Genomic DNA, 19,814 nt, shown 5'->3' with positions numbered 1-19,814 from the left:
TTTCTAAATCACTTTCAATGTAAATTTTGTCAAAATTAAGGTTTAGAGAATTTCTGCTTCCTCTCTATTCCTACTTTCTTTAGGAAGCTTAGCGTGCTCGATGCTGAACATCTAAATTCTAATTTTGCTAAAATAATAATTTATTACAACAGACATAGAAACTAGTCTATAATTTTATACTTCAAATGTGAATAAAAAATATCTTATAAATTATTTAAATATATTTGTCCGTCTTCCTTATGTTTATACTCTGTTGCAAATAAAATTTAAAAATTTCGCATGGTGTGTTATATCTTTTTCATCCTATTTTTTTTTTCTTTTTAATTTTTTCTGTCTTCGGCCGCGAAAGAAGTAGAAGATAAAGTTTAAACATTCGGATATGTATATATAAATGATTTATTGAAATTGGTATTTTGAAAAGGTTAACATGTCTTTACAATTTGATGGCTGTTGAAGGAATGAATGCACAGAAAAGCTATTTGAATTTTGTTTATGAAAATAAATGATTGGCGAGAAAGCTTGGTAAAAGCGACGTTGATAATTTCTCCTGAATGAAAATTTTCTTCTTTACCGACTTTATCGACATCATTTGTGGCGGCCGACGTCAATGTCGATAAAGAAGATAACGCCGTCAAGATTATTCTCACCGCCACCTTTTTCTAACTATATTTATCCGTTCATTTGTCATGTTTAAAGCAAATTGGAATTGCTTTTATGAACATTCATTCTTCACTAAATCCTCAAACCATTAAGACATGTCAACCTTTCAAAATTCCCTTTTCAATAAATCTTTTAATTTGTACAACCGAATGTTTTAACGTTATATAAGGATGGATTTGTTTTTATGAATTCAGATATAATTTTAATACATTTGATATTGAGACCCTGCAGGAACGATCAATCGATTTTCCGAAACAGGGAACACTAGCGCTGTCTATCAGAAGACAGAGAAAGCTACGCGACAATTTACCGACTATCGGAGCGTTGTTCGATAATCATTTTTCGGTCTTGTGGCTAAACTGTACTTTACCGGACCCAAAATTTTGGACCTTCTTTTTTTTAATCTATAGTTTTTAATGTGTAGAATCCAAAAATGCAAGTCTTTACTTTAGGAATCCAATGGTTAAAAAGTTATAAGTGTGTAAAGTTTGACACTTTTAGTGCATTTGCTACGTTACTGTGACGCCATATTGGCTTCTTGTCCAATGAACGGTGTCGCTAGCTGCAGGCAGACGCATGTGGGTGCCGACCACTTTAGCGGGTTTAGTCAAACCGTAAATTTGATACTGTCTGAGTTAGTTAAATTTATATTTAGGTTAAACTTTACTTTAGGGGACACCAAATTTTTTTGGGTATGGGTCCCATCACTAGCTGTATTTAAATTACTCATAAAATTGATACAGTAGAAGCAATTAAATTGAGGCAGTATCAAATTTACGATTTGACTAAACCCGCTAAAGTGGTCGACACCTGCTGCGTGCAGCTAGCGACACCGTTCATTGGACAAGAAGTCAATATGGCGTCACAGTAACGTAGCAAATGCGCTAAAAGTATCAAACTTTACACGCTTATAACTTTTTAACCATTGGATTCCTATAGTTAAGACTTGCATTTTTGGATTCTCCGCATCAAAAACTATAGATTTAAAAAAAAAATGTCGAAAATTTTGGGTCCGGTAAAGTAAAGTTCAGCTACAACTTCATTTGTTATAATTTCAAAATATTGATTGTTAAGTATTGATAGTCGGTTCGATCTGTTTTGCATAGTTTTTCAAACATCACAATATTTTTATGTATTTCAGATAACTGAGTTGTCGCAAACCAGTTACTTTAATTATCTGTTTCTTCGTATTGTAACTTTTAACGCACAACGCCTTTCTGTGTGCAGCTTGCATTTATCTGAAGCGAATTTTCTTATGAAACATTACAGTCGATTTGTATTGTATTTGTATTGCATTTGTATTTATATTGCGTAGTGAATAAAAAAAATAAAAAATGTTACGGGACGTCGTAGTACATCTGATAATAAGTGCTATTGGTGTAATTGTAGGTATATCAGCATTTTTTGTTTTCTTCGTATCATATAGAAATCACGATGTTGGATTTTGGTCGATCTTATCAGGTTAGCATTGCTCGTTAAATAATATTTAAGTATATACTTTATGTTGATTTCATCTTGTATTAAGTTACGGTATTACGTAGTATGTTGTACTGTTAATCATTGATAATCAACAGGCCAGATATTTTTGGTATATGCAATATATGTATATGTATATTTAATTTCATTGCATATAGTTTTTACTTTAGTAACCATGCCTTTGAATATGAATCCTTCCTTTTACCAATAATTTAATAAGCAAGGTATTACTTCATGTATTACACAGGTATTTTAGCTGCAGTTTGTTTCCACTTGCATTGGGTTAGAGGAAAGGAAAGTTTGGAAAGATGGCATACCAAAGTTACATTGAGAAATCTAAATGTTGTTGGTTTTGTAAGTGCAGTTGCTAGTGTTGCTGCATTAATTTGGTATCTGTTTCTTACATTTTATTATAAAATTCGTAAGTACATAACTTTATTTTCTTTATTAAAGCTTTAATTTTATGTTTTGTACAAAATACGTAGAAAAATACAATAATAAATATTCAATATTACAGCCATTGAACCAATTGCACACAGTACAATAATTTCAGCTGTTTGGTCCATGATTTGTGGCAAATGGGGTATTTTCTTAATGTACTATTCTCATAAGTATGAAATAATTATCCAAGAAGGGTCTGCACCCATCCTGATAGGAGATGGTGCTGCTTAACATTTTTTATATTAATAAATACAAACAAATTTGATAATAATTTTTATAAGTGTTAATAATATAAAATAAGATTAAACGCTATCAGTAATCAATAAATAAATATATTTTCATAAAAGTATAACTCAAAATTAAAAACATGGAAACTTATCTGTTTAAATTTTATCCCAATCTTCCTTATACAATGGAGTCTTATACATTAAATAATTTGCTATATTACATTTATAAAATTTATAGAAAATACATTAAAAATATAACTATTTAGATATCACAGTACTATGATTTTATAATGTATTAAAATTCATAGTAATAATATGTACATTAAAAGTATATAAAAAACTAAACAACTAAAAGTAGTACCTTTTAATGAAAATAAAAACTTTTGTAATAAGTATATGTGTATCATATACATAAAAAACATTGTACTTTACAAATGAAATGAATTTCAAGCTGGAGTTAACTTGCACAATGGGTAAATTAAAGTATAAAGGCCTACAATCGAAGATACAACACCAAATATACCTATTGTACCAGGAGAAAATTTAGTAAACCCTAATGCAGTCAGTGGAATGAATAAATCACACCCATTTTTAATTGCATCCATTGCAATATCTTTGTGATTTTTCAAATGAAATAATAATTTATATTGTTTCCACATATCAGGTGAGAAATTTGGTTTTCTCATTAAAACATTTTTTCCTTCATCATGTTCAATTATTGTAATAATTTCATAAATATCTCTTATAAGATTCATAATAATACTCATCAACCAATACTTATTAGCTATCTTACTCCACTTTTCAATATTAACCCTTAAGAGTCCCACACGACCAATCCAAATGATGTGATCTGCTAATAGAAATAGAGCATTAGAAATTTTTGATAATGTTAAAGTAACCCTTATAGCTAGATCTGGGTATTTCATCACTTTTAAGGCAGAATATAAACTATCCAAACATCTTCCAAGGCGTAATACTACAAAAAAGATAAAAATAATATATTAGTAATAATTTTAACTACATTAACATTTAAATCTTAATTAAAATAAAGTACATTTTCTAAATGAACTAAAGGTATATTCTAAACTTCGTAAGACTTCTGCAGAATGTTGGGTACTACGAGTATTTTGAGCATAATACCAATAAGCACGACTTCCATATTGCAGTAATCTGTAAAACATTATGTTTATAGATATTTATTTTAACTAAATTTAATAAAATTCAAAAATACTTGAGAATTAGATAAAGTAACATACCTGATAATTTTGTCTCTGCCCACAGTCTGTTCATTTAATTTTAATACTATATCCATGATCTTTTCACTTAATGTATCGTATTAAAATGATAATAATTTTGATTTAAAACTGATTAACTTGGATTACGTCGTAATATTTGTTTACAATCGCATGTAAACAATTAAGATATACAGCAAATAAGTTATAAAAAAAATACCTAACCCAATTGAATTAATACGCAAAATAAGTACTGTCCATTTATGGTTCTTGTAAAATTTGTAATCGTCGCTGTACGTAACATAATCACTTTTTAGTTATTCTTAAGTTAAAGGCAAAGATGTTGTCACAGTACGTGCATATATACATATGTGATAAATGATAAAACATTTTCAGTGTCATCTTCTTTTATAAAAACATGCCACCAGCGCCGCCAAATATGTCCTTCGCTATACCCGCGATTTTCAAAACTTTCAAAATTATACACAATGTTATACAGCAAAATTAATATTGCATGATATATGATGCAATCTAATAGTACGTGATGTAAATACAGTAGCCAACGCTAGATGAAATAAATGACATTGAATTAAATACATGAATATCGTCAGTTAAGTATCATAACTGGGATAAAAGATGAAATAGTTTTATTATGATTTATGAATGAGAAAACAATGTGCAAACATGTTTATGGTATAAAAGTGCATTCAAAGTAAACGGTAATATAAGATGTTATATAAAATGACAAAATAATTAATAGTAATCTCTATCATAATAATTGTACCTTTTAAAAGCTGAAAATCTAGTTTTCCTTAATTGTAAATAAATAAGTTATAAATTAACCTAGTATAGATAAGAAGTCTTATAAATGAGAAAGACCATGAAAGAGATACACACAATCACGCACAAACGTTGATATTGCACGTCCTCTATGTCTAAGTCCTGGCATAAGTAAAACAATGTTCACTGCAACATCCCAATAGAACACAGATGATTCTAATACATGTACTTTATAGAATACATAATTTAAAAAATGAATTACAAACATATTACCTGCGATATAAGACAGAAGCAAGTTGTTGATTGTACTTCCAATCCATATACAAATGACAAGAAAAGTTATTATTGCTGCATAATACTACAATACAGAACAAATATTTTTTGAAACAATATTCTTTCATAAATTTGATGGTTAATACTTGTAATTTCTTAAATACTAAGTTACATATATTTAACTTACAACATTCGGACGATCCTTTCGTGTTTGTAACATTGACCTCCATAAATCTTGCAAGTGCAAAATCGTTATGGATAAGTTCTGACAAATCTCATTCAACTTTTTTTCTTTTTGACCTGTCCAGCTATTAACAGGGTATAAAAGGGATGTCATAGGTGGCACAAGATAATCAATTAAAGCCAACAGAAGAAGAAATATAGATATTATTGTAAGGAAAGCAGGTTCCAACATCCATATGAGGCTATAAAACAGATAAAATTTATATAAATATTACAATTTTGAAAATTAGATTCATTAACATTCCACATGATGTGTACAAAACTTTCTAATAGAGCATATCATGAAAATAAATGAAATAACATTTAAAATAAACTAATAATTATTTTTTAACTTAAATAAAATGTTTTACAATGTTATTTCATAAAATTAAAAATAAGTAATTTACATCGATGAAAGGTACACATTACACACAATATTTGGATGTTTTAACTTACAAAAATATTGTGGTAGTAATTCCAAATATGAGACCAGGGTACCAAGATCGTTCCCATAATAGAATGGAATTTAATGGAAGTATAAGCTCACGCCAACATTCCATTCTACGCTTTAATTGTTTCATATGTTTTTCCTGCAATATGATTGTATTACATATTAAGAAAGAAAAATCAAGGCTTCTTTCATTGATTTTTCTATTACAAAAAAAAGAAAATACGTTGACATATGATATTTTAATAAAAAATATTAGTTTTATTTTTGATATTGAAATTATAAAAATGTATGTAAAGTCTCACCCTTTCTATTCCTGTATTATCGGTCATTTTGTTAATATTTAGCAAAATATTCAAATTCGCACTGTCCAAAGGCACGATGTCAGTAGTATGTCAGAAACTTGGAAGTGTAAGTTAATACAACACAGTTGTAATCTTTTTACATTATACAGCTTTATATTTTATTTGATCTGATCGTTTGTTTATTTATCAGTTTGATTACTGTAATATGTCGTCAGTGTCAGAGACGCCGGATACTTTTTGCTTGAAAACACATGAAATGACAGAGAATCGACTTCTAGTTTCGAGATTATTGTAACTCGCACACGATTGGCTATCAGTTCAAAATGTTGGTTATTGAAGGCAATGCTGTGCTGATGTTGTGACGTTAAAGATTTTCTAGCAGTATATTTCAAACAATCGCGTCTTAAACGTGTTTAGTTGAAATTTCATTCAAAATTTACTAAATATGGCTGCTGTAAGTTCTGTAAGTATTTAATTATATGTATTATTTTTTCTTACAAACTTTAAGAGCGGTACTTCTTGTTTATGTTCTGGTTAAGAAGACAGGTTTCTCCTAATATATTTTGTTTTACGTATTATATATTCTGTATTATAATTTATTTTTTTCAGATATCAAATGTCGAAAACTTATCACCGCAAATTATTAGACGTGTAGCTAAAGAAATGACTGAATTAGCTTCACAACCACCCGAAGGTATTCGTGTTGTTTTAAACGAAGAAGATGTTACTGACATTCAAGCTATCATAGAAGGACCCTGTAAGATTAAATCTCACGTAATTACTATTCTTGTAAAATTTCAGTTGCGTAATATGTACTGTATAAAAAGATAATACAATTACTAAAGGATAACCTATCCACATGTCAAATATATATGTTTATGTGTACATATATATGTGTACGTACACAATTGTAGATATATTTATAAATATATATAGATTTTATTTTACCAATTATAAAAATATGATTCGGAAAATCAGTTGTTAAATTATTTAGATGTAATACTGTTAAAGATTAAGTTGATAAAATTTAGTTTACTTATTATATTCCTTCATATGTACAAACTATATAATCCATTCTTATTCTAAGTTGTTTTCTTATATTAATTATTTTACAAGTTTATATATAATCTGATTTATTAAATTTTGTAATGGTATACGTGTATTATTATAATATTGATTATAATTTTTATTATCAGCGGGAACACCATATGCTGGTGGTTTCTTTAGAGTAAAATTAGCTCTTGGCAAAGATTTTCCTCAAGGACCACCAAAGGCATTTTTCCTCACAAAAATATTTCATCCAAATGTTGCGAAAAATGGTGAAATATGTGTCAATACTTTAAAAAAGGATTGGAAATCAGATCTCGGAATTAAACACATATTACTAGTAAGCTATTTATTAGCAAACAAGTGTTAATGGCCAATACAAAACAAGCATTTATTTGTATCATATTTTTAGACTGTAAAATGCCTCTTAATAGTGCCAAATGCAGAATCTGCTTTAAATGAAGAGGCTGGTAAATTACTTTTAGAAAGGTACGATGATTATTCAGAAAGAGCAAAAATGATGACAGAAATACATGCGCAGGTAAAATAATGTTATGAGGCTTATTACATTTGTTTATACATATACTGAATAATAAATTTATGCTTCAGGGGGGTGGAAAAGGCAATAAAGCAGCTTTAGAAAGTTGTACTTCCTCTGAAGTTGGAGGACCTCTCCCAAAAAAGCATGCAGGAGATAAAAAACTAACAGCAGAAAAGAAAAAAATGTTAAAAGACAAGAAGAGAACACTCAAAAGATTATAAAAAAAATTCATATAATTTATCTATCTTTTATAATTTAAAATACTGGTGTGGTAATGTTGCCTCATATTGTATACAATTATTGCATAGTAAAAATTTATTATCTAAACTCGACTGATCTTATTATTAAGTATTTAGAAAGTTAATAATTCTAGAAGCATTAATGAATGACTTCCTAAGATGCAAACAAGTACAACTTCGTAGTGATCTACTTTACAATCAAGAGTGAAAAATAATTTAACCCACTCTGTGACATCTATTAGTAAATATTTTTACATATGTACAAAATAATACCTCGTGTGATTATTTAAATAAAAATAAAGAATGTTCTCCAAATAAAATTGTTGTATTTTAGATGTTTATAAATAACAGATGTAATTTTTTAAATATTTTTTTCTGTATTTTAATAAAACATTTTTTTTCCAACCAAGTATTACAACCCAAAAATTATTTTGAATACGAAAATGTCGATATGATTTAAAAAAGAAATTGATCCAATTTGATCCAAATATAGTTCGTTTTTCTCGATTAGGTAGGAAATAAAAATCATTCTATTCACAAGAACATTGTTCTTTATTAGGTAATGGTTCGTGAATTTTTTTTTGCTTCAGTCTTGTACCACTGCATTGCCATTTATATGCTGCATGAATAAAAGCATGTACATCGGTTTTCAAACCCATTACTGCACAGTAAAATTTCATCTCTAGTAGACGACTAGATAACAGTATGTCACAGCCTTGTTCCACTGTAAGCTATGAGCTACACATAGTGGTTTTTTTTTTTTTTTTTTTTTTTTTTAAATTATTCATGATAGAAAGAAACAATTCAGAAAAGATCAATTTACAAATATATGATACTATTAATTATAGCGACTGACATGTAATATATAATAGGGGGTATTCCACGATGTGTAACGTATATGATGATGGATATTTTAAATATGTATATTTTGGTATTTCATGATCCATAAAAATCGATTAAATTGAGGGCTAAAAGTACATTCTGTATTTTGATAAACAACAACTTTTAAAGTTGAATGTTACTGTATTTTTCGTCTGATAATCACACACGCACGATAGTACATACAAATCCATACAGTCTTTATATCATAACTTTTTATTTTCTTTATGTTACGGTATCATAAAAAAATTTATGAACTCCTACAAATTATCATTTTTATATGTCTGTAAAATTTGTATGCCAATTTCCAGAGAAAACGTCAAAAATAAAAGACCCATTAATAGAAATTTCTTATAACATCTTGCTAAATATACAATTATACTTATTTTTATATATTCTCATGAAAATTAGGGAAACACATTGTATCGTGTTAAGTCAAATCAGAACAAAATCTTAAAAGTATGCTTTGTGACGTTGTTACTTTACTTCTTTTACATAAGCTTCCAACTCGGCGTCTAATTCTTCAGCGGTAGGAGTTTTCGTCGCTTGTCGAATGCCTCCTCTGCCACCACGTCGTCCCGTCCCACGACCTTTAATGAAAAATATAAGGATGCATCAGTACACTAATTCTTTAAAAACAAATATTCATTTTTCTTCAAATAATTTAACTGCGTACCTCTGATGGATCCTGTTCCACGATTACCCCTAAACCGGGACTGAGGTCTCTGTGTATAACTACTGCCGCTTAGTCTCGGGCCTCCACGGATTGATGTGACTGGTATTTCAGAGGTAGCAACTTGTATGTTCATTTCACGACCTGCCGATGTATACCACATATTGCAATAATAGATGTGAATAGTTGTGCAAATCATAATTCACAATAACTTCTTTGAAATTTGTTTTTCTTTAATTTCATCCCATGTTGGAGTATTTATGGAAGGATAAAAGAGAAAATGCTCAAACTGTATGTTGCTAGGTATAAACTGGAGACCAGATTAATAAGTGATACTGAAACCCTAAATATAGGCGGAATTTTATAATTAAAAAGAGACATCCAAAGCAAAACTTATAGTCCAAACATAAATTCAACTACACACCATCCAATGGTACTCCATTATACTGTTTCATTGCTTTAATGGCATCTGCTCTTCTTTCAAATATAACATCTGCAGAGCCTAAAGATCGACCTGACCTGTCATAATGTACTGCTGCTGATTTTAAGGGACCAAATTCGCTAAATAATTCCTGAAAACACATAAACATACAGTTATTTGTAAATGTTGTATTTAGTAATTAAAGATTGTCAATATCATTCTTTTTGTAATGAAATATTTAACGCTAATTTTGAAAAAATACGTTATTATTTTAGTCTAAATTCAAATCAGAGCAATATGTTTACAAATTATTGAAAGTTTTTTTAGTTATACCTGAATATCTGAATCCGATACTCCAAAGTCAAGGTTTGATACGAGGAGCTTGGTTGTTCCTGTGCTACCTATTGCACTTCGGCCAACCTTTTTTACCCCATCAAACATGTCATGTTTCCATGCACTGTTTACATCACCCTAAATACATCAATAAAAATTGTATTTATTATAGTATAAATTTTTGAAGAATACAAATAAAATAATTAATTAATTAATTAAAAATTTCCTTAATACATTTACTGAAGATATCAAGTGATTCTATTAAATAATACCAAATATTCCAAATATTTAAATTAGTAAACATTATTAGAAAGAAAAAAAAATGATAAACATAATCGTCCTTAAAACGAACGCTGAAGCATCATCTTATAAAAACGCGAACTATAGCAATTTGTATAGAATTCGTTGTTAAACAATTACCAAAAATATATAACAGTTTTTTTTTAACAGTAGTACTGTTTTTACATAAACAATGTAAAGACTAATTTATTCCAAAATATATACCCGTTAATCCCTCCATAGACTAAACCACATAATGCACAAGTGCTTTCAACGGAAGTAATACGATAGGTTCCGATATAGCCACACGTGACAAAGCGAATGTAATATGAACATCGAAAATTTTATTAGAATACAAATGATTTCTTACTCTCGTGTACGGAAGAGAATTTCTGGTAATGCCACCACGACTGCGTCCCCGCATGACGCCACCACCAACTCTTTGAGTTCTGCGTGCTCCTCTACGAGGTGAATTACCGGCACCTCTTCCGCGTCTGCCACCTCCGCCGCGCGGTCTAGTCCCTTTATTTTGCTTGATAATGTCATCAAGACTCATTTCTATTTTATCAACCATCTTCATTTGTGCTGGCTTTCGAATAATGACACTACCACGTAAAAATCAGTAAAACCAACCTCTTTCGTCTTCGTAATGATGGCGGCGAACGAAGACGAAACAAGCGCGCACAGAAAGCTGGTTGTAAAGACCGTAGATTGTAGAGAAACTTCTAGAAGTACTGTACAATTATTCGACGATCAGAGCGCTATCTATCAATGTACCGTTAAATTTTAAATTAACCCTTTGATTTACTTTAATTTCATTGGCATTTTAAGTTTTCCAACATTTCTAACAATATCAATTCTAAAACCTGATATTTATAATTATTTTTAAACGAAAATCGATATTTTCAAGATACAAATTTATTTTTTATTTATTTGCCTTAAATGTATTTTACACTTTATAATTTCATTCTTTCTTCAAACATATTACAATATTTAAATAAATTTTGAATATCAAAAATAAAGTGATACAAATGTATCATTTCTTTCCGAGTACTATTACAATTCATCATGATCTTCATCCATATCACTTTGCTCAATATTTTCATCATCTTCATGACTGAAATTAGTAGGATTGCATAGTTTTGCAATATTTGTACATAACTGTCTTTTAATATTATTCTCTTTACGAGTAAACAGAGAAATTATAGAATCTTCAAACTCCTCTATCACTCCCTCACACTGCAATATAATAAGAAATGTATAGTATTTTAAATCAAACAATATATTTTTCTTGATTAATTACATTTATGAATAAAATAGGCGAACTTACATAATATTTTAAACTTTTATTGAAATCACCATCTTGAATGATATCAACCTTACCCATTTCAGGATTCATGGTACCAGCTGGAGTCATAAGATTCAAAATTGTTAACTGACCATTTGATTTATATGTTGCTTTAACATAATCTGACATTTTATTACAAATATTATCCAACATATCAGACATATGCACTTCAGATTCAGCAAGTGGAATCTTCAAATAAAAATACATATTTTTGGTCATTTTCTTAAATGAGATATAAAACTTAATTACTACCTTTTTGTGAATTGCATTTCCTTCTGCATCTAATCTATAATTTCCTACTTCAATTTCTATTGAAGGATCAATCTTTGCTAATTCTCTTTCAAATTCTGTTACAGTCGATCTACAAACTATATATAATTAATATTAACTTGTTACAATCTTATTTGGATAAATGCTTTTATGTTCACACACCTAAACATTTTACTTACCTAAACATTTTAAAAGCTTGATATCAACCTTTGTAGATTCAACAAAAACATTTACAAACAAAATAAAATACGCCACTATTAAGGTTTTCATCTATAATAAAGAAATATGTTAATGAATCATATTAAAATTATTTCAAAAGTCAAAAAAGTTATAAATGTTGGACCTAAACTTACATTGTATTTAACTGAAATATAAATAATATCTATATATACTGTTTGTAAACTAATGCAGTTCTAATGAAATGTCTCAATCTTTTCAATGGTGGACACGTGTATAACACGTATCCATGAACGAATATATATGTATAAGTATGTAAAATAATGCTCAATGGTCAAATAATAACCAATGGGTAACTAGTGGTAACTATCATGCCTAGGAACTTTCCAGGCAGAAGCTGTTCTCCTTGCATCGTTATTATCCCAGGGAAGCCAACAAATATGTTCCTATATGCATAGGCTCATAATTCAACATTGAACTTAACCTAAAAGCATATGATATATGTATAATGTATAACACAGTCTAGAAATTTTAACGTTATTTTTGCATTAATATTAAATTTTTATTGTGATCATAATGTCTCTTGTTCGTAGAGGACAGGTATTCTTTTTATAAATAAATTTATAATCCTTGCCTTTCTGTTGATAGATTTTTGTTTAGATGTACCTTTACATCTTACAAGATATTTAATTTCATAAATGTTGTAGTTTATTTTACTGTATAAATATTACTTTAATATTAAAATCACACAGTAAATTTTGTATTATACTTTATGTTTAGCATTGGGGTACGTTTGCACGTATTTGGCACATCTTTGATGCAACTTGGCAAGATCCTTTTAAAAGTGCCCATTGGATAAAACAGTATCTCATGGGACTATATAAACCCATATATCATCCAACTAGTAAGGATAATCATACAAAAAAGTTGGTTAAGCATTGATCATTATGAAGTCATATAAAAAAATATATAGTTTCAATTAAAAGAAAAACAGAATTTGGTCTTCATAATAACATAAAAGGAAAATTCATTTTTATATAGCATTTTCTCTTGATTAATATGATTACATTTAATAATTTTTAGATGATTGTGGTGACCATGTAATAGTTGTAAATAGTAAGGACATTGCATTACGTGGAGATGAGTGGCAAAAACGTGTCTATTATCATCATACTGGGTATATTGGAGGTGCAACCTGGACATTAGCATGGGAATTACATAGTAAAGATCCCACCATGGTAAGCAGTATGAAATGATTAATAAGTATTTTTGTACAAAAATTACAAGAAGCATTGTATTTACATTACAGATATTAAAGAAAGCAGTTTATTCTTCAATGACTGGAAATTTGCAAAGAAGACACACTATGCAAAGGCTACATATTTTCCCTGATGAAAATGTACCTGAAGATATGCTAAAAAATGTCACTAATCAGATCAAACAATTAAAACCAGTTCCAATTAGATTACATGAAATTTTACCAGAAGAAAAAGAAAAGATTCCACAACTTATAAAATATCCAGTTGATTATCAACTTCAATGAAACAATAATTGTAAATAGATCATTACATTAATTATTTTCCCATTTGTAATTTGTATCATATAAGTAGTAATAAAACGAAATTAAAATACAATAATTTTATTATTTACATGTGCTTACATATACATAAAGTAAGTTTAGAAACATTATTCACTTGTAATTAATTGTTGTCCTTTAGGTTTTAATTTGCTATCCAGAATTTGTTGTTTTTGTTCCTCTTTTTCTTTTAATAACTTAGCATGTCGTTCAACTGCATAATCAACTTCGCTAACTAGTTGGATAATTTTTTTCTGAAATTGATAAAAGTTATAGCTTTATTATTAATATTATAAATATTATAAATATTATAAATACAAATTCATTTAAATAAATATACCGCATATTCTTGATGTCTTTGCATACGTTTTAGTTGGTTTGCACCATAAGGAGTAGGTCTATTATCTTTAAATGAGTAATCTTGTAAAGTAAGTAGTGGTCCAGCTGTATTAGGGTTCCGTACAAGTTTTTTTCTGTAATCATAATAACAATTTTTTCATGTAATTTACAGTTGTTTAATTTACTGTATGTTTAATTATGTATTGTATATTGTAAAATTTAATCTTACGCGTTTCTCCAACCCTGATTTAAATGTGTTGTAGGAGATGTGTGAAATCTACTAACAGAGGTAATGAGATCTGAAATATTAAATAATCAATTTTTTACAAGTTTGTTTTACTGTTGTGCTATGGAGGAATAGTTTCAACAATGGTCGAAACTGAAAAATAATATTTATCTACTAACATGTACAATGATTAACACGAAACATTATTTTTATTTCAGGTTTTAAAAGTTAACTAAAACATAACCCGGGTTATAAATTTGGTATGTATACCGCAGTTCACCATAACTGTGACGCGCAGGTTGGAAGATGGTGGGGGAACGCAGCGAGCTCTCTGCTAATCGCTTTCCACTTCGTTTGGGAGTATCGCCAATCAGGGCGAAGATGCGTACTAGAGATGCGCGAAGAACGAAAATTGGTCTTTTCGTAGTTATGGACTCTGATGAACTGCGGTATATATAAACACATAAATCATGAAATATATATTGGCATATAGATAAGAAACTTAGATATGCAATATTTATGTCAGTCTCGGAACTAACTTTGAGAATTCCAACTTCCCCTATATTGCCATTTTCTCTCGGAAAGTTCACTTTGGTATTTAGATACTATGTATTCTCTCATACACAGCCGACTCTAGTACTAGCCGTGCTGAAGTAAAAATGGCAACACTGCGGGAGTCTGGTCTGAATATATCAACACCTAGCCTACTCTATCTGCCTCCCGGACTCTCGGACTCTCAGCCAATCAACGTCGTCAGACTCCCGACTACTCTCTGGACTTCACATAACCTCTTTGGTTTCGTTCCAATAATTTCGCTTGTTTCAAGGTTTTTATTAACTTATATACACGTTTATCAATTCTTAAATGTTTCAATTTGACCCAAAGATGGTTTCATTTTGCTTCATACCTAAATTTTCTTGAAACCACTGTAAATATTTCAAATATCATGCTTCACAACACCAAACTACTTTGAGAGTACACAAAATATATATCACATTTATAACAATTTTATACTACCACATCACTTCTATTTGCCATAGTTGCAACGTTTATATATTGTTTATACATAATTAACACCAAATAGTGTATATTACTACAGCTTTTAATTAAAAAAGACGTTAATTACAATTCCGAGCACAGGACTCTGTTTTTGAAAATAGGACTCCCGATTGTCACGTGAGCGGTGTTGCCACGTTGTTCAGCATGGCTAGTACTAGAGTCGGCTGTGTCTCATAATAGGGACTAGAGAAATAAACAAAAACATAATAATTATATTTTAATAATAATTATTTAAAGAACATAATCAGTTTATATATATATGTATTTGTATTGCAGTGAGCTAAAGGAATTTAAAGGCAAAGGTGGTGACAAAGAAGTAACTTTAATTAGTGGCAAACTTCAAATCTGTTATTATTTTCGTACAGACAATCATGGTACGTAAGTACGTGGTATAAGTTGAGTTTGAGAAGTGGAACGTCTTATTTCTAAAACGTCGGTGCACGTTTAAATCTAAAATGACATCCGTGGACTCAGGAATTGAAACCAGTAACAATTCGGACGATAGTTCGTTTGCTCAAAATGAAGATATGTTGACAGATGAAATCAACACCAGTCCAGTCAGTTCAGCTGTTGCAACAATAAGCAGCACTCAAAATGATATTCGCACAACCAAACCAGAAAATCTTCGTATTGAAATCGGATCGGATTGGTTGGTTTGTTGGCCAGGCGTACGTTTACCACTTTCATCTTTAGGTTCAATAAATGAAAATTACAAATATCCTGAAGAAATTGAGAATTCTACGCCGACAAGTAGTTCGGGACCAATCGTTCTATCCTCCAACGTACGTATCTTTCTTAATCTTTTTATGAACAGTATTTTTTTTTATACTCTTATATTTTAATTTATTATTTTCTAAGTACTATAAATCATGTTACAGGTTCCAGAAATTAAATTTCCTTGCATATATAATTCTGCCAGGCCATCACCTTACATGACAATATTCAGAAGAAGTAAGTTAATTTTACATAATTTTGTTTTCCAATATAATTAATCTTGTATAATAATATTTCTGTTGTTTTTATTTTTAAAGGAGGTATTTATTATAAAAAAATGAAATCTGTGCATACATCACACAGATATCATCATCCTGTTTCTTGGAGTTACTCTCAAGCTCCTTTTATTGAACGTAAAATGAGAGTTGCAGCAGCCACAAACAATACTATAATGATGAGACAACTGTTAATTAGTGGTGTATCACCTAATAATCATGATGAACAAGGACGAACTCCTCTTCATCTTGCATCTTGCAGGCAAGTTCAATAATTTTTAATTTTTAGTTAAATTTATATTATTTAGCAGTAGAATCCTCGATGCTGTTATTTAATATTAATTTGTTTTAATATATGTATCAAATGAAATTTTTTCAGGGGTTACACAGAAATGGTAAGTTTATTACTAGAACATGGCGCGGATCCTAATCGTCGCGATTGTGTAGGTAACACTCCATTGCACTTAGCCGCTGTGACTGGTAAAATATCGGTGGTTACGCTTTTGTTAAATGCGGGGACGGATTTATTATCTTTGGATCAGGAAAGTTACAATCCCTTACAATTAGCACAGACAAAATTGAAATTGTTACAGAACTGTAAGGGAGAGAATATGCAGAGAACCAGAGAAGAAGTGCAGAATGTAAAGAGCATGCTGTTGGCATGTTTACGGAAACAAAAAGATACTCACAAAAAGATGGATACCTTAAGCACATTTTGCTCGCGTTTATCTTTATCCAATCCATCTGATCAAATTCAAGACGATGTCAAAGATCTGTTGGCTAATTTAGATGCTCTTTCTATAACTCAATAATTATCCATTTGCATTAACAGCCGATTTTGATTAACATTCATAATTAGAAATGATACAAAATTTAAGAGAAGGTCAACAGCATATGTTAAATTTACAATCATATCGTAACAAATACATTTTTTGTAGTTAATCGATGCGTCACGATAAAAATCTTTTTTAATAAATATTCCCGCGTGAGATAATGATAAATTTTTAATGTACAAAATGAGATAGAATTACAGTTCGTTTAAACGATCGTTACATCGATACATTTAGGTATATCGAATTAGAGTGTGACTATTATTATATACGATGTTGTTATTTATACATTAATGACACGTCAGATATTTTTACATCCTGTTTTTGTTTGATTGAAATGATTTCAACAAACTTTGCTTTCTTTATTACTAAAATATTATTTTCAATGAACGATTTGCTTATTTGCTGTTATTAGCTTGATACTACGTATGTATCATAAATTATACAATTAGAGGTCTTTAATTATAAAGAAGTCTATTACTAATATCCCTATGGATTAGATAACAGCTCAATTTTAGGATAACAAGCCAGAAGTATAACATTTCACGATTCCACTTCGGCCTCTAACTTCTGTTTCTCTTTGTCTTCTCAGCAATCACTGCTTCAAGTTAGTTATATTTATATACATATGCAAGTTCTATTTGATATAAAATTCATAGTATATAATAACTTTTTAAATACAAACGTTTTCATATGGTGTAGGTTTAAAGAATGGTACATAACATTTTTGCAAGTTTTAATTACATGTTTTACTTTATACCCATATAAAAATTGATAATTTTTTTTCTTCTATAATATTTATAAGTATTCTTGCTCATTTAAAGAATCGCTTCAATTTAATATATTTAAGCAACTATAGAACAACTAATTTTTAATTTCTATAGCATCACTTTTCATAGATCGAATGAAAAAGATGATATTTTAGATTGTATTTGGTAAATTCAGCAAGCTGCAAAGAGAGTATTAAAACCAAAAATATAATTATCTCGTTTATTATTGTTTACAGTGTGTATATGCTTATTCATTTTTTTTTATGAATTTATAAATTTTTTTAATATTCTATTTTAATCTGCTATTATTTAGTAATTTATATGTATATTTACTATTTCAGTTTTGTTGTGTATATTACGATTCTTTTTAAGATTTGAATCCTTTTTTTAAGTTTTTTTCAAATTTTCATAGCTACAAGACTGGTAAACTTTCAAAATAGGCTACAAGGTGTTCTTGTCACTTACAGTTCTATCCCAAGTTTTTACAAGTGCATTATATTTCTTTGTATAATGTTATACAACTGTTAAGCGTTGATAAACGTATTTCTTAATGTGTTTATAAAAGGTATTGTAACGCTATGTGTGAAGCATTCTTCATAATGAAAATATCGTACCCAAAAACGTAAAATTTTGATAGAAGTGTCTCTATTGAAATAGTTTATGTGATACTTATTAATTTGTTTTAAACAAAATCATATATTCTAATGAAATTTATTGTTAATTTTAAAAGTTAAGCATTTTAAATATTGCCATTACTTCATTATCATCCATATTTTGTCACTCTGTTTGCAGCCATAATGATATTTTTAAAACAATGTTAGATATATGTGCAAATTATGAAATAAATGATCATATGAAATTAAAAACTGTCAACGTTTACATGGTAAACATATCATTTGTTGAACTGTATATTATTAAATATAAATATAATTCATATAATGCAATCTATAATGCATAGGTGTTCGAAGTATTATTATACAATTAGGTAATACAATTAGGACTAGACATGATTTCTTCAAAACTGCTTGTCTGTCAATTGCTATTATTTTATAATATATAACTGATAAAATAATAGTTAAAATTGGTATAACAAGCCAATTTGATTGAATATAGTATAAAAAACAATGTGTGTGTCAATGTAACGTTTCAAATTTATTTTTGAGAATGAAGTAGTTATGTTAGATACTATGTTTTATTAGGTATAGTACATAGAAATAAAATTTATGATCGCGATATTTCTATGAACAGATCTAGTAAATGTAAATGATCATCTTTATATTATCTAACTACATATGAGCGTGTAAATAATTAATGTAATTACTTTATACGAACTGTATATAAATGATTCATCCGGTAAACGGTACTTAATTAGAAAATCAAAAAAAAAATTATTTTGCTTTATAGGAACTTACAATGATATAAGTTCCTTCATATAATCAAGCGTATATGCGAGAACTCTGTATTTTTCTTTACGCTGAAATTTTCTCCAATTCTTTTGTTTTTTCTTCATTTTTTACAATTATATCCATTGTTGTTTATAAGTAAACGAGGGTTCATTTAGTTAATTAGATCATAATAAATGATGTGATTTCTCTTGTACTGATATGCAGTCAATAAATAATGAACTAAAATACTGTACTTATTTTCTTTTTGCAATATTCATGTAGCAAAATTTCAAATTTAACCTCTTTTTTAAATCAGAATAATACCATAAAAAATTTATTTACAAAATTATGTTCTTTATTTATTAGTGC

General features: G+C 28.9%; 9 protein-coding genes across 15 annotated transcripts; 4 read left to right on the top strand and 5 right to left on the bottom strand.

The window, feature by feature from the left end:
• The first annotated feature begins 1,737 nt into the window (after positions 1–1,737).
• On the top strand, positions 1,738–2,961 carry LOC117600015 (heme transporter hrg1-A). Its single transcript, XM_034314934.2, has 3 exons — positions 1,738–2,121; positions 2,384–2,557; positions 2,654–2,961. Exons 1-3 carry the CDS (start codon positions 1,995–1,997, stop codon positions 2,806–2,808), a joined length of 456 nt encoding a protein of 151 aa, XP_034170825.1. The 5' UTR covers positions 1,738–1,994; the 3' UTR covers positions 2,809–2,961.
• A 152-nt stretch (positions 2,962–3,113) lies between these two features.
• On the bottom strand, positions 3,114–4,593 carry Pex11ab (peroxisomal biogenesis factor 11ab). 2 transcript variants are annotated; one of them, XM_034314928.2, is made up of 4 exons: positions 4,061–4,593; positions 3,859–3,974; positions 3,734–3,780; positions 3,514–3,654 (listed from the first exon to the last, which is right to left on the bottom strand). In XM_034314928.2, exons 1-4 carry the CDS (start codon positions 4,114–4,116, stop codon positions 3,619–3,621), a joined length of 255 nt encoding a protein of 84 aa, XP_034170819.1. In that variant the 5' UTR covers positions 4,117–4,593; the 3' UTR covers positions 3,514–3,618. The 2 variants fall into 2 exon arrangements, with proteins under 2 accessions (XP_034170818.1, XP_034170819.1); XM_034314927.2 differs by having other exon boundaries at positions 3,114–3,780; positions 4,061–4,433.
• A 152-nt stretch (positions 4,594–4,745) lies between these two features.
• Positions 4,746–6,204, bottom strand: Arl6IP1 (ADP-ribosylation factor-like 6 interacting protein 1). The gene is made up of 5 exons (XM_034314930.2): positions 6,065–6,204; positions 5,768–5,901; positions 5,277–5,514; positions 5,090–5,174; positions 4,746–5,002 (listed from the first exon to the last, which is right to left on the bottom strand). Exons 1-5 carry the CDS (start codon positions 6,089–6,091, stop codon positions 4,899–4,901), a joined length of 588 nt encoding a protein of 195 aa, XP_034170821.1. The 5' UTR covers positions 6,092–6,204; the 3' UTR covers positions 4,746–4,898.
• Positions 6,205–6,385: 181 nt separating this feature from the next.
• On the top strand, positions 6,386–8,225 carry LOC117600014 (ubiquitin-conjugating enzyme E2 S). 2 transcript variants are annotated; one of them, XM_034314932.2, is made up of 5 exons: positions 6,386–6,527; positions 6,674–6,821; positions 7,261–7,451; positions 7,524–7,652; positions 7,721–8,223. In XM_034314932.2, the coding sequence occupies exons 1-5, from the start codon at positions 6,510–6,512 to the stop codon at positions 7,871–7,873; spliced, it is 639 nt and encodes a 212-aa protein (XP_034170823.1). In that variant the 5' UTR covers positions 6,386–6,509; the 3' UTR covers positions 7,874–8,223. The 2 variants fall into 2 exon arrangements, with proteins under 2 accessions (XP_034170823.1, XP_034170822.1); XM_034314931.2 differs by lacking the exon at positions 6,386–6,527 and adding an exon at positions 6,551–6,610 and having other exon boundaries at positions 7,721–8,225.
• Positions 8,226–8,317: 92 nt separating this feature from the next.
• Ref1 (RNA and export factor binding protein 1) lies at positions 8,318–11,171 on the bottom strand. Its single transcript, XM_034314966.2, has 5 exons — positions 10,847–11,171; positions 10,198–10,335; positions 9,868–10,015; positions 9,447–9,587; positions 8,318–9,360 (listed from the first exon to the last, which is right to left on the bottom strand). Exons 1-5 carry the CDS (start codon positions 11,054–11,056, stop codon positions 9,248–9,250), a joined length of 750 nt encoding a protein of 249 aa, XP_034170857.1. The 5' UTR covers positions 11,057–11,171; the 3' UTR covers positions 8,318–9,247.
• Positions 11,172–11,393: 222 nt separating this feature from the next.
• sel (canopy family protein seele) lies at positions 11,394–12,589 on the bottom strand. 3 transcript variants are annotated; one of them, XM_034315612.2, is made up of 5 exons: positions 12,448–12,498; positions 12,274–12,364; positions 12,077–12,185; positions 11,807–12,013; positions 11,394–11,715 (listed from the first exon to the last, which is right to left on the bottom strand). In XM_034315612.2, exons 2-5 carry the CDS (start codon positions 12,279–12,281, stop codon positions 11,533–11,535), a joined length of 507 nt encoding a protein of 168 aa, XP_034171503.1. In that variant the 5' UTR covers positions 12,282–12,364; positions 12,448–12,498; the 3' UTR covers positions 11,394–11,532. The 3 variants fall into 3 exon arrangements, with proteins under 3 accessions (XP_034171503.1, XP_034171504.1, XP_034171501.1); XM_034315610.2 differs by having other exon boundaries at positions 11,395–11,715; positions 12,077–12,192; positions 12,448–12,589; XM_034315613.2 differs by lacking the exon at positions 12,448–12,498 and having other exon boundaries at positions 12,257–12,279.
• A 119-nt stretch (positions 12,590–12,708) lies between these two features.
• On the top strand, positions 12,709–13,880 carry mRpL13 (mitochondrial ribosomal protein L13). The gene is made up of 4 exons (XM_034315615.2): positions 12,709–12,871; positions 13,052–13,175; positions 13,355–13,509; positions 13,581–13,880. The coding sequence occupies exons 1-4, from the start codon at positions 12,848–12,850 to the stop codon at positions 13,812–13,814; spliced, it is 537 nt and encodes a 178-aa protein (XP_034171506.1). The 5' UTR covers positions 12,709–12,847; the 3' UTR covers positions 13,815–13,880.
• A 14-nt stretch (positions 13,881–13,894) lies between these two features.
• mRpL52 (mitochondrial ribosomal protein L52) lies at positions 13,895–15,108 on the bottom strand. Of its 2 annotated transcripts, none has more exons than XM_034315616.2 (4): positions 14,952–15,108; positions 14,416–14,485; positions 14,188–14,320; positions 13,895–14,101 (listed from the first exon to the last, which is right to left on the bottom strand). In XM_034315616.2, the coding sequence occupies exons 1-4, from the start codon at positions 15,031–15,033 to the stop codon at positions 13,958–13,960; spliced, it is 429 nt and encodes a 142-aa protein (XP_034171507.1). In that variant the 5' UTR covers positions 15,034–15,108; the 3' UTR covers positions 13,895–13,957. The 2 variants fall into 2 exon arrangements, with proteins under 2 accessions (XP_034171507.1, XP_034171508.1); XM_034315617.2 differs by lacking the exon at positions 14,952–15,108 and adding an exon at positions 14,592–14,769.
• Positions 15,109–15,122: 14 nt separating this feature from the next.
• On the top strand, positions 15,123–19,660 carry LOC117600316 (uncharacterized). 2 transcript variants are annotated; one of them, XM_034315608.2, is made up of 5 exons: positions 15,123–15,238; positions 15,748–16,253; positions 16,350–16,422; positions 16,503–16,722; positions 16,840–19,658. In XM_034315608.2, the coding sequence occupies exons 2-5, from the start codon at positions 15,927–15,929 to the stop codon at positions 17,270–17,272; spliced, it is 1,053 nt and encodes a 350-aa protein (XP_034171499.1). In that variant the 5' UTR covers positions 15,123–15,238; positions 15,748–15,926; the 3' UTR covers positions 17,273–19,658. The 2 variants fall into 2 exon arrangements, with proteins under 2 accessions (XP_034171499.1, XP_034171500.1); XM_034315609.2 differs by lacking the exon at positions 15,123–15,238 and having other exon boundaries at positions 15,605–16,253; positions 16,840–16,855; positions 17,054–19,660.
• Positions 19,661–19,814: the final 154 nt, after the last annotated feature.

The sequence above is a fragment of the Osmia lignaria genome, chromosome 15 (assembly GCF_051020975.1).
Source record: "Osmia lignaria lignaria isolate PbOS001 chromosome 15, iyOsmLign1, whole genome shotgun sequence".
NCBI lineage: Eukaryota > Metazoa > Arthropoda > Insecta > Hymenoptera > Megachilidae > Osmia > Osmia lignaria.
The sequence above is the reverse complement of the archived record's forward strand: the minus strand, read 5'-3'. Positions and strand labels throughout refer to the sequence as shown.

Excerpts from the sequence above, each read along its gene's own strand:
- LOC117600015 (XM_034314934.2), top strand. The coding sequence starts at position 1,995 with ATGTTACGGGACGTCGTAGTACATCTGATAATAAGTGCTATTGGTGTA. Across the intron at positions 2,122-2,383 it reads ATTTTGGTCGATCTTATCAG|GTATTTTAGCTGCAGTTTGT; the intron begins GTTAGCATTGCT and ends TGTATTACACAG. Across the intron at positions 2,558-2,653 it reads TACATTTTATTATAAAATTC|CCATTGAACCAATTGCACAC; the intron begins GTAAGTACATAA and ends TCAATATTACAG.
- LOC117600316 (XM_034315608.2), top strand. The coding sequence starts at position 15,927 with ATGACATCCGTGGACTCAGGAATTGAAACCAGTAACAATTCGGACGAT. Across the intron at positions 16,254-16,349 it reads CAATCGTTCTATCCTCCAAC|GTTCCAGAAATTAAATTTCC; the intron begins GTACGTATCTTT and ends ATCATGTTACAG. Across the intron at positions 16,423-16,502 it reads CATGACAATATTCAGAAGAA|GAGGTATTTATTATAAAAAA; the intron begins GTAAGTTAATTT and ends TTATTTTTAAAG.
- Pex11ab (XM_034314927.2), bottom strand. The coding sequence starts at position 4,116 with ATGGATATAGTATTAAAATTAAATGAACAGACTGTGGGCAGAGACAAA. Across the intron at positions 3,975-4,060 it reads GGCAGAGACAAAATTATCAG|ATTACTGCAATATGGAAGTC; the intron begins GTATGTTACTTT and ends AATGTTTTACAG. Across the intron at positions 3,781-3,858 it reads CTTTAGTTCATTTAGAAAAT|TATTACGCCTTGGAAGATGT; the intron begins GTACTTTATTTT and ends TCTTTTTTGTAG.
- mRpL13 (XM_034315615.2), top strand. The coding sequence starts at position 12,848 with ATGTCTCTTGTTCGTAGAGGACAG. Across the intron at positions 12,872-13,051 it reads CTCTTGTTCGTAGAGGACAG|CATTGGGGTACGTTTGCACG; the intron begins GTATTCTTTTTA and ends CTTTATGTTTAG. Across the intron at positions 13,176-13,354 it reads ACCCATATATCATCCAACTA|ATGATTGTGGTGACCATGTA; the intron begins GTAAGGATAATC and ends AATAATTTTTAG.
- LOC117600014 (XM_034314931.2), top strand. The coding sequence starts at position 6,590 with ATGTTCTGGTTAAGAAGACAG. Across the intron at positions 6,611-6,673 it reads TGTTCTGGTTAAGAAGACAG|ATATCAAATGTCGAAAACTT; the intron begins GTTTCTCCTAAT and ends TATTTTTTTCAG. Across the intron at positions 6,822-7,260 it reads AGCTATCATAGAAGGACCCT|CGGGAACACCATATGCTGGT; the intron begins GTAAGATTAAAT and ends TTTTATTATCAG.
- Arl6IP1 (XM_034314930.2), bottom strand. The coding sequence starts at position 6,091 with ATGACCGATAATACAGGAATAGAAAGG. Across the intron at positions 5,902-6,064 it reads ATAATACAGGAATAGAAAGG|GAAAAACATATGAAACAATT; the intron begins GTGAGACTTTAC and ends ATCATATTGCAG. Across the intron at positions 5,175-5,276 it reads GAAAGGATCGTCCGAATGTT|TATTATGCAGCAATAATAAC; the intron begins GTAAGTTAAATA and ends TCTGTATTGTAG.
- Ref1 (XM_034314966.2), bottom strand. The coding sequence starts at position 11,056 with ATGAAGATGGTTGATAAAATAGAAATGAGTCTTGATGACATTATCAAG. Across the intron at positions 10,016-10,197 it reads TATCGGATTCAGATATTCAG|GAATTATTTAGCGAATTTGG; the intron begins GTATAACTAAAA and ends ATGTGTTTTCAG. Across the intron at positions 9,361-9,446 it reads TGGAACAGGATCCATCAGAG|GTCGTGGGACGGGACGACGT; the intron begins GTACGCAGTTAA and ends TTTTCATTAAAG.
- sel (XM_034315610.2), bottom strand. The coding sequence starts at position 12,364 with ATGAAAACCTTAATAGTGGCGTATTTTATTTTGTTTGTAAATGTTTTT. Across the intron at positions 12,193-12,273 it reads CAAGCTTTTAAAATGTTTAG|TTTGTAGATCGACTGTAACA; the intron begins GTAAGTAAAATG and ends AATTATATATAG. Across the intron at positions 11,716-11,806 it reads ATAAAAGTTTAAAATATTAT|TGTGAGGGAGTGATAGAGGA; the intron begins GTAAGTTCGCCT and ends ATTATATTGCAG.
- mRpL52 (XM_034315616.2), bottom strand. The coding sequence starts at position 15,033 with ATGAGAGAATACATAGTATCTAAATACCAAAGTGAACTTTCCGAGAGA. Across the intron at positions 14,486-14,951 it reads GGGAAGTTGGAATTCTCAAA|ATCTCATTACCTCTGTTAGT; the intron begins GTTAGTTCCGAG and ends TTAATATTTCAG. Across the intron at positions 14,321-14,415 it reads AATCAGGGTTGGAGAAACGC|AAAAAAACTTGTACGGAACC; the intron begins GTAAGATTAAAT and ends TTATGATTACAG.